The sequence below is a fragment of the Stenella coeruleoalba genome (genome assembly GCF_951394435.1).
Source record: "Stenella coeruleoalba genome assembly, chromosome: 15".
NCBI lineage: Eukaryota > Metazoa > Chordata > Mammalia > Artiodactyla > Delphinidae > Stenella > Stenella coeruleoalba.
Window position 1 is genome coordinate 51,238,843 of NC_137161.1, and position 12,857 is coordinate 51,251,699.

The 12,857-nt window shown below is 46.6% G+C and overlaps 1 protein-coding gene across 2 annotated transcripts in view; it reads left to right on the forward strand.

The window, feature by feature from the left end:
* PDPK1 (3-phosphoinositide dependent protein kinase 1) overlaps positions 1 to 12,857 on the forward strand; it is a 71,586-nt gene that overhangs the window by 17,897 nt on the left and 40,832 nt on the right. Inside the window, exons 2-3 of one of the 2 annotated variants that reach the window (XM_079944179.1) lie at positions 9,413 to 9,679; positions 12,656 to 12,698. In XM_079944179.1, coding sequence (XP_079800305.1) covers positions 9,413 to 9,679; positions 12,656 to 12,698 — 310 coding nt within the window. The other variant, XM_079944180.1, reaches the window with a different exon arrangement.

Below are 12,857 nucleotides of genomic sequence, written 5' to 3' on the forward strand. Positions count from 1 at the left end.
GAAACTGTTCATTAAAACATACCCATGCCAGTGACTTATGACTGCAGGAAGAGAAAGCATGAGCACAGAGTTGTCACTATGAACATCTCTCCATCAGTGAGGGCCCATGAGAGCTGGTCCTGCACTGAGGTACTTGGCTGGCGTGCTATGGCCGAGGCAGGAAGGAAATTGCGGAATTCCATGAAGGAGAAAGGCTGCCATGACAAGTCCCTGTGTCATCATGCCCATAAAGCTGGAGCAGAGCAGATGCTGCTGTGGCGCTTCCAGAGCGGCAGTGGTCTGGTGTTCAGCATCTTCAGCCCAGGTCTGATGAGGGACAGTACAGCAAGGGTTAGGCTGGCATCAGACTCTGGTTCAGGAGGCACCAGGACTCTTATGGCAAGTCCCATTGCTCAGGCTTCCACCCTTGTGGTTTGAGGTGCCCAGAAGTGACCCCAGGAGGAGTGTTTCAGGGACCCTGAGGTCCTGCCTGGCATCCAGAGGTTTTGTCTGGAGGTGGCCCGTCCAGAGGGCCAAGCTGGACTGTTGTGAGTCTAGAGCTGCTCCTGCCTTTGGGCCTTCTCATTGCCCAGTCCTCTCCTGGGAAGGCGTTCCCCACCTCCTTGGGTCTTTGTTCAGATGTCACCTTCCTAGTAAGGGTTTCTCTGATTATTTAAATTTGTACCACTCCCATCTTCCTTCCCTGCTGTATTTTTCTCACAGTTATTTATCACCATTTGGCACACTGTGTATTTTACCTGGCTTTTGTTTTTTGGGGGGAGTCTGTCTGCTCCTACTAGAATGTGGGCTTCTTGAGGGCATGGGCTCAGTTTTGTTTTTTGCTGTATCTTCAGTGCCTAGAACAGTGCATGGCACATAGTAGGTGCTCAGTGAATATTTGTTGATGAAGTGGATAAAACAGCGTGGTCTTGAGGGTACTACTGCATTTACCTTAAATCACTGAAGCTGCTATGAAGTGCTGGTGGTGGCCCTGCCGTTTCTCATAAAGCATGTGGTGGAAAAGCAGATATGTGTGTATGTCTGTCTGTATTACATCATCTGTTATTGCCATTTCAAAAATCCGGAGTTCATTCTACACTTCACTTGGATGTTGATTTCAGAATGACTGGTTTTTCCTTCTGACTCATAAAGGCTGCTGAATCTGAATTTTGAATCTGAAACATTAGGGGAAAGTGAAATTTTGAAATGCGTGATGCATGATTAGCTATTATTATATTTCATATTTTGTATGTGAGTATTCCCCTTCCTGCCACTGCAGCACATCTAAGCCGCTGTCACCCTCCCCTGGACCTGCTGCAGCCCTCTGACCGCTCCCCCCCACCCCCCCAGCACCCTCTGCCAGCCCCTCCCCAACCTACGCTCCGGCCTCACAGCACTCATCCACTTCTGCCATGGCTGCCCTCACAGCTTTCATCTGCTAGTTCTGTAAATGATATTGGGTCTGTCACTGTGTTGGGATGTAGCTTCCTAGGGGTAGGGACCATGCCTGCCTTACAGCGAAGTCCCTGGACCTTCGCTAGCACAGCGGCCATGTTTGTTGAGTAACTGGGTTAAAAATGTGGTTAATTTACCTTTTTTGAGAAACACTGATGAGCAAAATGAGTGCATGTATTTTTATGACATAACAGAAAAGCATGGCTTTGGAGAATAGGGTGTACTTAACAGAAGTCACTCCACATCTAGTCACTCCAGAGCTGTCTGCGCTAGTGAGTTAAAGGTCTTGGCGCTCTCCTTGACCCTCCTGGGACTGTGTGCACTGCGCTGCGGGATGCACTATAAGCTGTGGCAAACAGCAAAATATGCCTGCTGTGTGTGGGGGGATGAAGGGGCGGAGAGGTTCCTGGGGGCAGTGGCGGAGTCCTGGGCATTTGAGGTGGAGGGGGATGGTGGTTGTGCTCTGGGGGTGAGGCCGGCAGGTGTATGTGTGTAGACATACAACATCCTCTTCCTGCCCCCTCTCAGCCTGGCCCCAGGGTCATGTTTCCACCTGCCAGCGTCTCCAGAGCACACACTCTGTTTCTCTCCTCTGACTGTAGTCAAGCCTTTTACTTCAGTGCCCACCAAACTGAAGCGGGCGTGGTTTAGCTTAGGCTCCAGAACATTCTGCACCTGTCCAGAGCATGCTGACAGTTTCAGCCAGCTACCAATGACAGAGAAAGACGGCTTACTAGTTTATGTTAATTTATACTGTTATGTTTAACATAAACATAACTAGGTTATGTTTAACATAAACATAACTAGGTTATGTTAATTTATAAGGTGGCATGTATCCCTTAAAGAGAGGCTTATCAGCCGCCTTCATACCTCTCATTGAAGTTGTGCTTTTGGGCTGGATGAACTTGCCAGGCATCTTGTAAAAGTAAGAGTTGGCATCAGGTGCATTAATGTTTACAGGTGGGAAAATCCTGTGCTCCAACCTTTACCGTGTGACAGGTTCTGGGAAGTATACAGGTAGCCTGGGCATCTTCCGTGGCGCTTATCATGGACGGGTGTCAGGGAGGACGTGAGCAGGTTTTATCCAGCACGATTTTCTACCTCCTACCTTGTCATTGCCCAGCCAGATGCTGCTCGGTGTCATAGGTCTGGAGGCAGGTCCAGCTCTGTTGACACAGCATGTTGATTTTCAGTGCACCTCGTGGTTGATTTCTGCATGTCTACCAGAAATGGGCAGAGTTGCGAGTTGAGGGCTGCCGCCTGGTTGGTACCTGTGTGTGGGGTTGGCCCAGCTGAGGTCAGGAGCAAACCTGTATTTTCTAAGGGACAGTGCTCTCCTTTGAGGACCTGTTCTGGAGACCTTTTTTTTTTTTTTTTTTTCTTTAAATAACCATAGAAACTACTTTGATGAAAAGGAAAGAAAGCTCTCAGAAACATGTACTTGTCAACGAGTGTTTCATTAGACTTACCTTTCACTGTCTTTGGAGACCACTCTCCGTGGGCTGGACGGGTGTTCAGTTATCATTATGGAAGTTGGAGCTGAAGACCCTTTCCTCGGCAAGTATTCCTGAAGCCAGGATAAGCATTCTTCACTGTGCTGGGCCTTCCCAGGGTGTTTGACATCAGGGTCATCTGTCCCTGGAGTAGCCAGTTTGATGGTGTTTGTCACGCCAGGTCTTGCTTTCCGTGGCTGTGGATGCCTGCTGCCTGCAGGCCCTGCCTCCTCATCCTTGCTGCTCTTGGCTGTCACTTCCAGCACCTCCCCTCCCAGAGTTGAGCTTCTGCCCTCCGTGAAGAAGCAGTGGGTTGTCCCTCGCCTGTGCCAGAAACCTTCATGTGACACATACGTTGGCGCCTTTGCTAGAATTGTCATTGGGTCCAGAAGCATGTCTATGTAAAATTACATTTTTCCAGGTCCATGAGTCAACTCATCACGTTTTGCTATTTAAAAACTTCATGTTTGAGATTTTATTCAGTAGTTCACTTGTCAGTTTTGAATTAAAAGCAACATTTGCCACTGTTCTGTGCATCTCCGGTTGTCTTCTTGAGCCTCACTTGGCAGGAGGCTGGGCGCACAGGTGAACTTAGATGAGGTCGGTAAACAGGCCCACACTTGGTGGGACAGGTGCGGTGGGGGTGGGGCACGACAGAGACAGGCGGTGCTCTCCCCTCCCCTATCTCGTTGGGCAGCGATGGCCCCCGGTGGGCCTGTGACCAGGCCTGTTGGAAGCAGTGCTGTAGTGCCTGGGACGGTGCTGTGTGAAGTGCTGGCTCTTTCTGCTTCCCCTCTCTCGGCGTGTGTCCCTTTGGGTCACACAGTCCTGCTGCTCCTCAGTCCCGGGCCTGAGGGTCTGCACTCGGAATGACCCTGCAGGCCCAGGGCGTGCTTACAGACACAGGCCCAGAGCTGTGTCTGGGAGCCCTGTGAGGTTCTTGGTGCTCCCTGGGCACAGCTCTCGGTCATCGTGCAGCTGGCCTGGCTGGTGAGGACAGTCCAGGCCTATCTTGGTTCTTGATGGGCTTCAGCCTGGTGACTGTGACCTCTTCCCCACTTACCACTGCCTTCGAGGACAGAAAGTTCCAGCTAATCTCCAAGGAAGTTATTGAATTTGATTACACTTCTGTTAAGATTGTATGCGTTGTTTATAGGGACAAATCATTAAGGTACTGACTGACCACAGAGCTTGGTCCAGCCCTTGGTACCTCTCATGAGATAGAGTGTTTATGAAATGCATAAGGCACACTTGACTTACTGCGACCCATAGAGCGTTCAAGAAAACAGCAGTTTGCCATAACTAAATGCTGTGTCTTGGACTCCCATTCCAGCTAGAGAGCCTGTACTGCTGGTCACGTTTGTGCTGTGTGCCACATTTAAAAAGCCAGATTCTCGGGCTTCCCTGGTGGTGCAGTGGTTGAGAGTCCACCTGCCGATGCAGGGAACACGAGTTCGTGCCCCGGTCCGGGAAGATCCCACATGCCGCAGAGCGGCTGGGCCCGTGAGCCATGGCCGCTGAGCCTGCGCGTCCGGAGCCTGTGCTCCACAACGGGAGAGGCCACAACAGTGAGAGGCCCGCGTACCGCAAAAAAAAAAAAAAAAAAAAAAAGTCAGATTCTCTTAGATATTTTTTACAAAGCCAATTAGTCATATTCTCCTAGTATTTCACTGATGCTATGCCTTGGGTTAATTCCTTCATATTTGTATACCTTACCTGAAGTGATAATGATCTTGACAGACAAATAAGTAAAAGAAGCTTGCCCTCTCCCAGCTGTGGTGCAGCTCCAGAGTTGGTGGTGGCTCCTTGGTTGGGAGCTGGCATGTGGTGTGTCTTCTGGGGTGACCCTGCCTGAGCTGGCCTTCCCGGGGCTGGCCTGCCTTGTGGAGCCGAGGTTTATATGGTCTTTTGGGGACTGCCCAGACTCCTGCCTGTTCTTGCCACCTGCTGCCTCACTTCTCCACCTCCGTGCTCATCATGTTTGGGTCACAGGATGTTCTGTCTAGATTTGTTTTTTACTTGTTATCTTAAAATGAGCTTCTCTGTCTCCAACTTTTCTCTTGTGGTTGAGCTGTCACCCTCTGCAAACCATTGGTTACTGTGTGCTCCCCTGTCTTGCCTGTTCTTGGTGCACTTTCTGCAGGCTTCTTCATAGTTCTCTGAAGTCTCCCTTCCCTATTTTAATGGAGAGAGAAAATTTTTATCCTTTATGAACAAACATATATGCAGTATAAGAAACAGAGCTTTGTATGGCCACAGTCCCTTAGCTATTTTAATTAATTAATTAATTAATTAATTAATTAATTAATTTTGTGGTACGCAGGCCTCTCACTGTTGTGGCCTCTCCCGTTGCGGAGCACAGGCTCCAGACGCACAGGCTCAGCGGCCGTGGCTCACGGGCCTAGCCGCTCTGCGGCATGTGGTATCTTCCCAGATGGGGCACGAACCCGTGTCCCCTGCATTGGTAGGCGGACTCTCAACCATTGCACCACCAGGGAAGCCCTGTGCACAAGCTTTTAAGTTTCGTTAGGTCCCATTTGTTTATTTTTATTTCCATTTCTCTAGGAGGTGGGTCAAAAAGGATCTTGCTGTGATTTATGTCATAGAGTGTTCTGCCTATGTTTTCCTCTAAGAGTTTGATGGTGTCTGGCCATACATTTAGGTCTTTAATCCATTTTGAGTTTATTTTTGTGTATGGTGTTAGGGAGTGTTCTAATTTCATTCTTTTACATGTAGCTGTCCAGTTTTCCCAGCACCACTTATTGAAGAGGCTGTCTTTTCTCCGTTGTATATTCGTGCCTCCTTTATCAAAGATAAGGTGACCACATGTGCGTGAGTTTATCTCTGGGCTTTCTATTCTGTTCCATTGATCTATATTTCTGTTTTTGTGCCAGTACCATACTGTCTTGATTACTGTAGCTTTGCAGTATAGTCTGAAGTCAGGGAGCCTGATTCCTCCAACTCCGTTTTTCTTTCTCAAGATTGCTTTGGCTATTTGGCGTCTTTTGTGTTTCCATACAGATTGTGAAATTTTTTGTTCTAGTTCTGTGAAAAATGCCATTGGTAGTTTGATAAGGATTGCATTGAATCTGTAGATTGCTTTGGGTAGTATAGTCATTTTCACAATGTTGATTCTTCCAATCCAAGAACACGGTATATCTCTCCATCTAGTTACTTGAGTTTTTTTGGTGCCTAATCCTTTGCGTGTTTCGTCGTTAGAAAAAGTCTTTAGGATTTACAGATTTGAATGAGATCTTATATATAAATTAATGTAGTCATATATGATATAGCTATTTTTATAACAGTTTATTGAGATATAATTCATATACCATACAATTCACCCATTTAAAGTGTATTTCAGTGGCTTTTAGTATATTCATGAGGTTGTATATCCCCATCCAATTCCAGGACATCCTCATCATTCCAAAAACAAACCCATTAGCAGTCATTCCCCATTCTCCCCTCCAGCCTCTGACAACCACTAATTTTTCTTACTCTATAGATTTGCCTATTCTGGACATTTCAGATAAATGGAATCATACAGTATGGGGCTTTTGTGTCTGGCCTTTTTCACATAGCATAATGTTTTGCGTGTTCATCTGTTTTTTAGAATATATCAGTATTTCCTTTTTATGGCTGAATATTCAATTTTATAGCTAGATTACATTTTGTTTATCCATTTATCCGTTGATGGTCATTTGCGTTGTTTCCACCTTTTAGTTGTTATGTATAATGCTATTATGAACATGCTTGTGCAAGATTTGTGTGGACCTATGTTTTCATTTCTAGGAGTGGAATTGCAGGGTTATGTGATACCTGTTTCCTTTTGAGGAACTGTTGTAATGTTTTTCAACGTGGTTGCACCATTTGACATTCCTGCCACGAATACGATGGTTCCAATTTCTCTTTGTCTCCATCAGTACTTGTTATTATTATCTTTTTGATTCTAGCCATTCTGGTATGTGTGAAATGGAGTCCCATTGTGGCTTTGATTTGCATTTCCATAGTAACTAATGATGTAGAGCATCTTTTCATGTACTTATTGGCCATTTGTATGTCTTTTTTGGAGAAATGTTTACTCAGATTTGTTGCCTATTTTTTAACTGTGTGGTTTTTTTTTAATTTAGTTGTAAGAGTTCTTTATATAGTCTGAATACAATTCCTTCAATTCCTTTATCAGATATATGATTTGAAAATATTTTCTCCCATAATTGGGTTGTCCTTTCACTTTGTTGGTGGTGCCTTTGAAGCGCAAAAGTTTTAAAATTTTGATGAAGTTCCTTTGACCTGTTTTTTTCTTTTGTTCCTGTGCTTTTGGTTTCATATCTAAGAAACCATTGCCAAGTTCATAAAGATTTACTCCTATATTTTCTTCTGAGAGTTTTCTAGTTTTATTTCTTACATGTAGATCTTTGATCCATTTGAGTTAAATTTTGTCGTGGGAAAGGCATCCAACTTCATTCTTCTGCATGTAGATATCCAGTTGTCCCAGCATCATTTGTTGAAAAGACTGTTCTTTCCCATTGAAGGGTCTTGGCACTCTTGTCAAAAATCGATTGGCCGTAGACATACGGGTTTATTCCTGGACTCTGTTCCAGTCACCCACGTGTGTATCCTTATGCCAATACCTCATTGTCTTCTTTCTATCTTTCTTTCTATCTACCTATCTATCTATTTATGGCTGCGTTGGGTCTTCATTGCTGCACAGCCTTTCTCTAGTTGTGGCAAGCAGGGGCTACCCTTTGTTGCTGTGTGCGGACTTCTCATTGCGGTGGCTTCTCTTGTTGTGGAGCACAGGCTCTAGGCACGTGGGCTTCAGTAGTTGTGGCATGCAGGCTCAGTAGTTGTGGTGCACGGGCTTAGTTGCTCTGTGGCATGTGGGATCTTCCCGGACCAGGGCTTGAACCCGTGTACCCAGCATTGGCAGGCGTATTCTTAACCACTGTGCCACCAGGGAAGACCTGCACTGTCTTATTATAGCTTTGTAATGAATTTGGAAATTAGGTAGCGTGAGTCCTCCAGTGTTCTTTTTTGAGATTGTTTGGCTATTCTGGGTTCCTTGAATTTCCATATGAAGTTTAGGATCATCTTGTCGATTTCTGCAAGGAAGCCAGCTTCTTTTAATAGCGATTGCATTGAAAAATTTTAAAAACTTGCTAGGTTTTTGAATTTGTTTAAATAACTAAAAAACATATAATTCTTTAATTTGTTTAGAGGTAAGTTTGGTGTGTAGTGAGCAGTTGGGCTCTAAATCAGTTATTTTTCAAATTGTTAAGCAGTTATTCCACTACTGTCTTCTTTTTGAGCAGCTTATTTCTTTTTTTTTAATTAATTAATTAATTAATTTATGGCTGTGTTGGGTCTTCGTTTCTGTGCGAGGGCTTTCTCTAGTTGTGGCAAGCGGGGGCCACTCTTCATCGCCGTGTGCGGGCCTCTCACTGTCGCGGCCTCTCTTGTTGCGGAGCACAGGCTCCAGACGCGCAGGCTCAGTGATTGTGGCTCACGGGCCCAGTTTGAACAGCTTATTTCTTGTTAACTATAACTTTTACATGTAGTTGGCAATTCTTGGGCTCTTCTTTCCATTAAGTTATACTTCTGTGTTCCAGGACTGCTAGGTTAAAATTCTATTTAGTTGTGGGGTATAGTTATTTATTTATTTGTTTGTTTGTTTATTTCTGCTTTGGGTCTCCGTTGCCACGTGTAGGCTTTCTATAGTTGCGGTGAGCCGGGGCTGCTCTTTGTTGCGATACGCGGGCTTGTCATTGCAGTGGCTTTTCTTGTTGTGGAGCACGGGCTCTAGGCGTGTGGGCTTCCGTAGTTGTGGCTCGCCTGCTCAGTAGTTGCTGCTCACAGGCTCTAGAGCACAGGCTCAGTAGTTGTGGCGCACGGGCTTAGTTGCTCTGTGGCATATGGGATCTTCTTGGACCAGGGATCGAACCCGTGTCCCCTGCATTGGCAGGCAGATTCTTAACCACTGCGCCCCCAGGGAAGTCCGGGATACAGTCTTAAGCTAGTCTGTTCAAACCCTGAGTGCCTTCTGTGTGTCTAGCCTTATATCAAATGTGAGTGGGTGAGCAGGGGAAGGGTTCTGGGATGGGAGACAACGTGGTCACAGGGTTGGACCAGCTTTCTCTGTGGACAGGGCCACAGATGATGTTTAGGCCAGGCAGTGTGATGGGAAGGCCAGCTGGCCATGGCTGGGTGGGGGTGGGGGGAGGTGTTGGAGACTTACACAGAACTGAGGGAGAGGGTGAGGGCAGGTAGGTTCTGGGTGCTGGGGTCTGTGGGCACGCAGGACAGGGCAGGGTGGAATTTGAGCGGGGAAGGGACTTGGGAGAGGAGGGCAGTGGCCCGAACTGCATGGCAGAACATCAGATGGTCTGCCCTGTGCTTGGTGGTGTTTCAACGATGTCAACACTTTAGTTCATACATTTAGGAAGGGTGAGCCACTTTGAATCTTACCTCTTTTTTCCTGTGTCCACCAGTATGACACCGTTCCTATTCAGTCCAGCGTGGTATTATGTTCCTGCCCGTCCCCATCAATGGTGAGGACCCAGACTGAGTCCAGCACGGCCCCTGGCGTTCCCAGCTGTGGTAGCAGGCAGGGCCCCACCATGGACAGCACCACGGCCGAATCCCGGCCAAGCGCCAACTCGGTGCAACACGCCACACAGCCGCCACCACAGCCTCGGAAGAAACGGCCAGAAGACTTTAAATTTGGGAAAATTCTTGGTGAAGGCTCTTTTTCAACAGTGAGTACAGACTGCTGCTGTTTGTTGAATGAGGGTGTTTTCCTTGGGAGTACTGGCCTTTTTTGGGACTTGGAGCTGGGGGACTAAGACACTACAGTGGTGTTCTACCCCAGAGGAGGGTCTCAGGCCCTTGGGGATTCCTCTCCTGTTGTGAAGGTGACTTGGGGCTGGCTACCACCAGGCAGATCATGTGGTTTAAATATCTAGCTCATGATTTGGTAGGGGAAAGCTTTAAAAGGCATTTCATGATCTTATTTTTAATTTTCTCAAAAAATGCAGTTAGATTGTATTCTAAGTTACATTTCATATCATTGTGTCCTGTTAGCAAGACCCTGGGAAGCTTTCCTGTTCCTTAGATTAAACATTAGTGTTGGTGTATCTCTTCGTAGTTTTGGGGAAACATTTAATGACCTTTGTTATTTCTCTGTTATTTTAAAAATATAAAACAGTACACCATTGACATTTGCTAGAGTTGCAGCCCAAGATCTGCTAGCTTCCAGATTTTTGTGTCCTCAGTTTCATGGACAGAATTACTATCACAGCACTGTCAAGTCACACTCAGGGTAATTCTTTTTGTTACCTGAGAGAGTTTTACCTATCTTGTGGTATTTTTCCTCTTAAAGCAAAGATATGAAGGTTCAGAGCTGCCCTTTGCTGAGTTGGAGGCCTCATGTGGCTGTGGCCGGGCCAGAGGCTTGCTGCAGGCTCGGGAAGGCCAGAGCCCCTGTCCCCTGGCCGTGCCTTCAGAAGAGACAAATCCTTGCCGCTGTGGTCTCTGAGCTGGGCCCAGCATGAGCTGCAGCTCCTCAGGCCAGCAGGTCCTGAATAATGAGACTTGCTTGCCTGGCCTTTGGGAAGAAACCTCGTGTGAAATTTGTTTTCCTTTTCTTTTTTTCCATTTATGAAATAATTCAAAATACAAAGAACATGACATACTGGGGCTCACCCATGTTCCCAACATCGTTTTAAGTGTTAACTTTTGCTCCTTTTACATTTTTTATTTAGATTTTTTTATTGGCAGTTTTTAAGTTAATGAAAGAATTGGGCCCTCATGATAAAAACCTTCAACTTTGAGCATAATCCCCAGTAGGTCTGGTACTCACAGGTCCTTGCAGAAAGAAAAAACTATTTTGAAAAGAATCTTGGGTGTTCTTTACAGTTACTTACATGAGTCCAGTAAAAGAAGAAGCGTTCTCTCTCCTTTTCTCAGCTGTACTTCATTGGACATTTATATTGACTGGAAAATGAGGATGTATTTATGAAGTTTCCCTGTGTTCCTGGGTTTCCACCATGGGTAAAAAAGTAGGTGCCATCTGTTCTGGGTGACAGATTCCTGATGTAGAAAAGCCCCAGCTGAGATTCTTGTCATCCCTGGGCCAGGGTGGTGCCCAGGAAAGTGCCGTGAGCCTGGAGCCTCCTTTCTGGTACTGTTTGGAATCCTGCAGCCTTGGGTCTCAAATTGTATGTGCTACCCTCAGTTCCTTCTCACCATTCCTGAAATAGAGACAACCTAAAATGAGGTTTCCAGGGGAGGCAGCTCCCAGGCTGGATCCCCAGGTAGGACCTTCACGTGATGGAGCCTGCGCTGGAGAGGGGGAAGCCTGGTCCACTGCCGCCGGCAACCTGAGGGTGGTCCTGATGTCTACTGCCCCTGCAGTTGGCCCGGGCCATGTGGAGGGACATAAGGAAACTGCATAGAACATGCAGAGTTCACACAACAGAAAGATGACACAAATATCTCCTTCAGATAGGATTCCATTAAATATTAGCACTCAGTGTTTTTCTTCCTTTTTCCTACTTACGTAGCTAGTACATGCTGCTGTGAAGAAATTTAGCAATACATCAGTACATAACCTAGAGAATGCCAGCCCCTCCCTAGCCCACTCTCCTTGACTCACCAGCGCCTGAGAACAATCCACACAGGTTCCTTTCTCCACAGAGATCTTTAAGATCTTTCCATTTGAACACATATAATCCGACCTTGTTCTTAAAAACCGCAGGGCTACATACAGTGCTTTTCCAGGGTCACTTCTGATGAACTTGATGAAGAATTCCCTAACGGAATATAACTTACAACCAGGGGCCTCCAGAGGTCTTCCCGGAGGCTCCGGTATTTCCCGGGAGTCAGCAGGTTTTCATCTGCTCTCTGGTCCTCGGCTCTTCCCTGTAGGTGTCTCAGGAGAGGAATTTGCACCAGCTGGCGGTGGTGGGGACCACCCCAGCTCACTGCCAGACTGGGCTCATCAGGCATTTGGAAGTTGTTACTCAGGTTGTGCCCAGCGTGTGTTCGTGTAGAAAGTTCTTTTCAATGTGTGTGAGGCCCCACTGGTGCTCTGTCCCCGAAGTAGAGTGTAAAACCGGGCTGTGCTGTGGAGAGGGCATGGGGGGCGGGGGGCAGGTGTGTGTGTGACTGCATGCTGGAGGGAGGTGCTCTCTGCCGGCCACGGTTCCTGTGCCCTCAGTAGCAGGGATGGGATTTACAGCATCTGAGAGTGGCATCAAGTGAAATGCAACTATTATTTGTAAAAGCCCAAATTCAGGGTGGCCTTTTGCAATGAACATGTACTGGGGACCTATCCATAGAGTTAGTTTTTGAAGAAATTCCCAGTACCCACCTTGTGGAGATATTATTATATGCTGCTTCTTCCTACTGTTTGTGTGAGGGTTATGCTGGTCATAAGGTGTTCCTGAATATATATTTCACTGCATGAGGGGGGACTATTGGCATCTGATGAGGAACTTTCTGGAAACATTTGAGAGATACATGTGTTTCCTTTAACTATTAGAACACATTAACTTAGTCATTGACACTCAGCTATGTTTGTTAGCACAGGACCAAAAATATTTAAAATGTAATTTCGTGGTGGGGGCGGGGTAGCCTGTGTGGTTGGTTGCAGGGTGACTTGTGAGACTCAGTGCCCTGGTTACATTGGGTGTTTTTTTCTCTTCTTTTTCCCCCTTTTCTTCCCAAACCAGGTTGTCCTGGCCCGAGAACTGGCAACCTCAAGGGAATATGCTAGTAAGTAACTAACTCCAGCGAGCTAGGATGCTCCAGTGTCTAGGATGCAGGAACAGCGCACCTCTGGGTACGCGGCCACCTGGCTGCCCAGCCCCTGGAGGTTTCTGTGCTGATTTCAGGGGACAGGACACTGTTGGTCTTAGAGATCACAAATCTGGT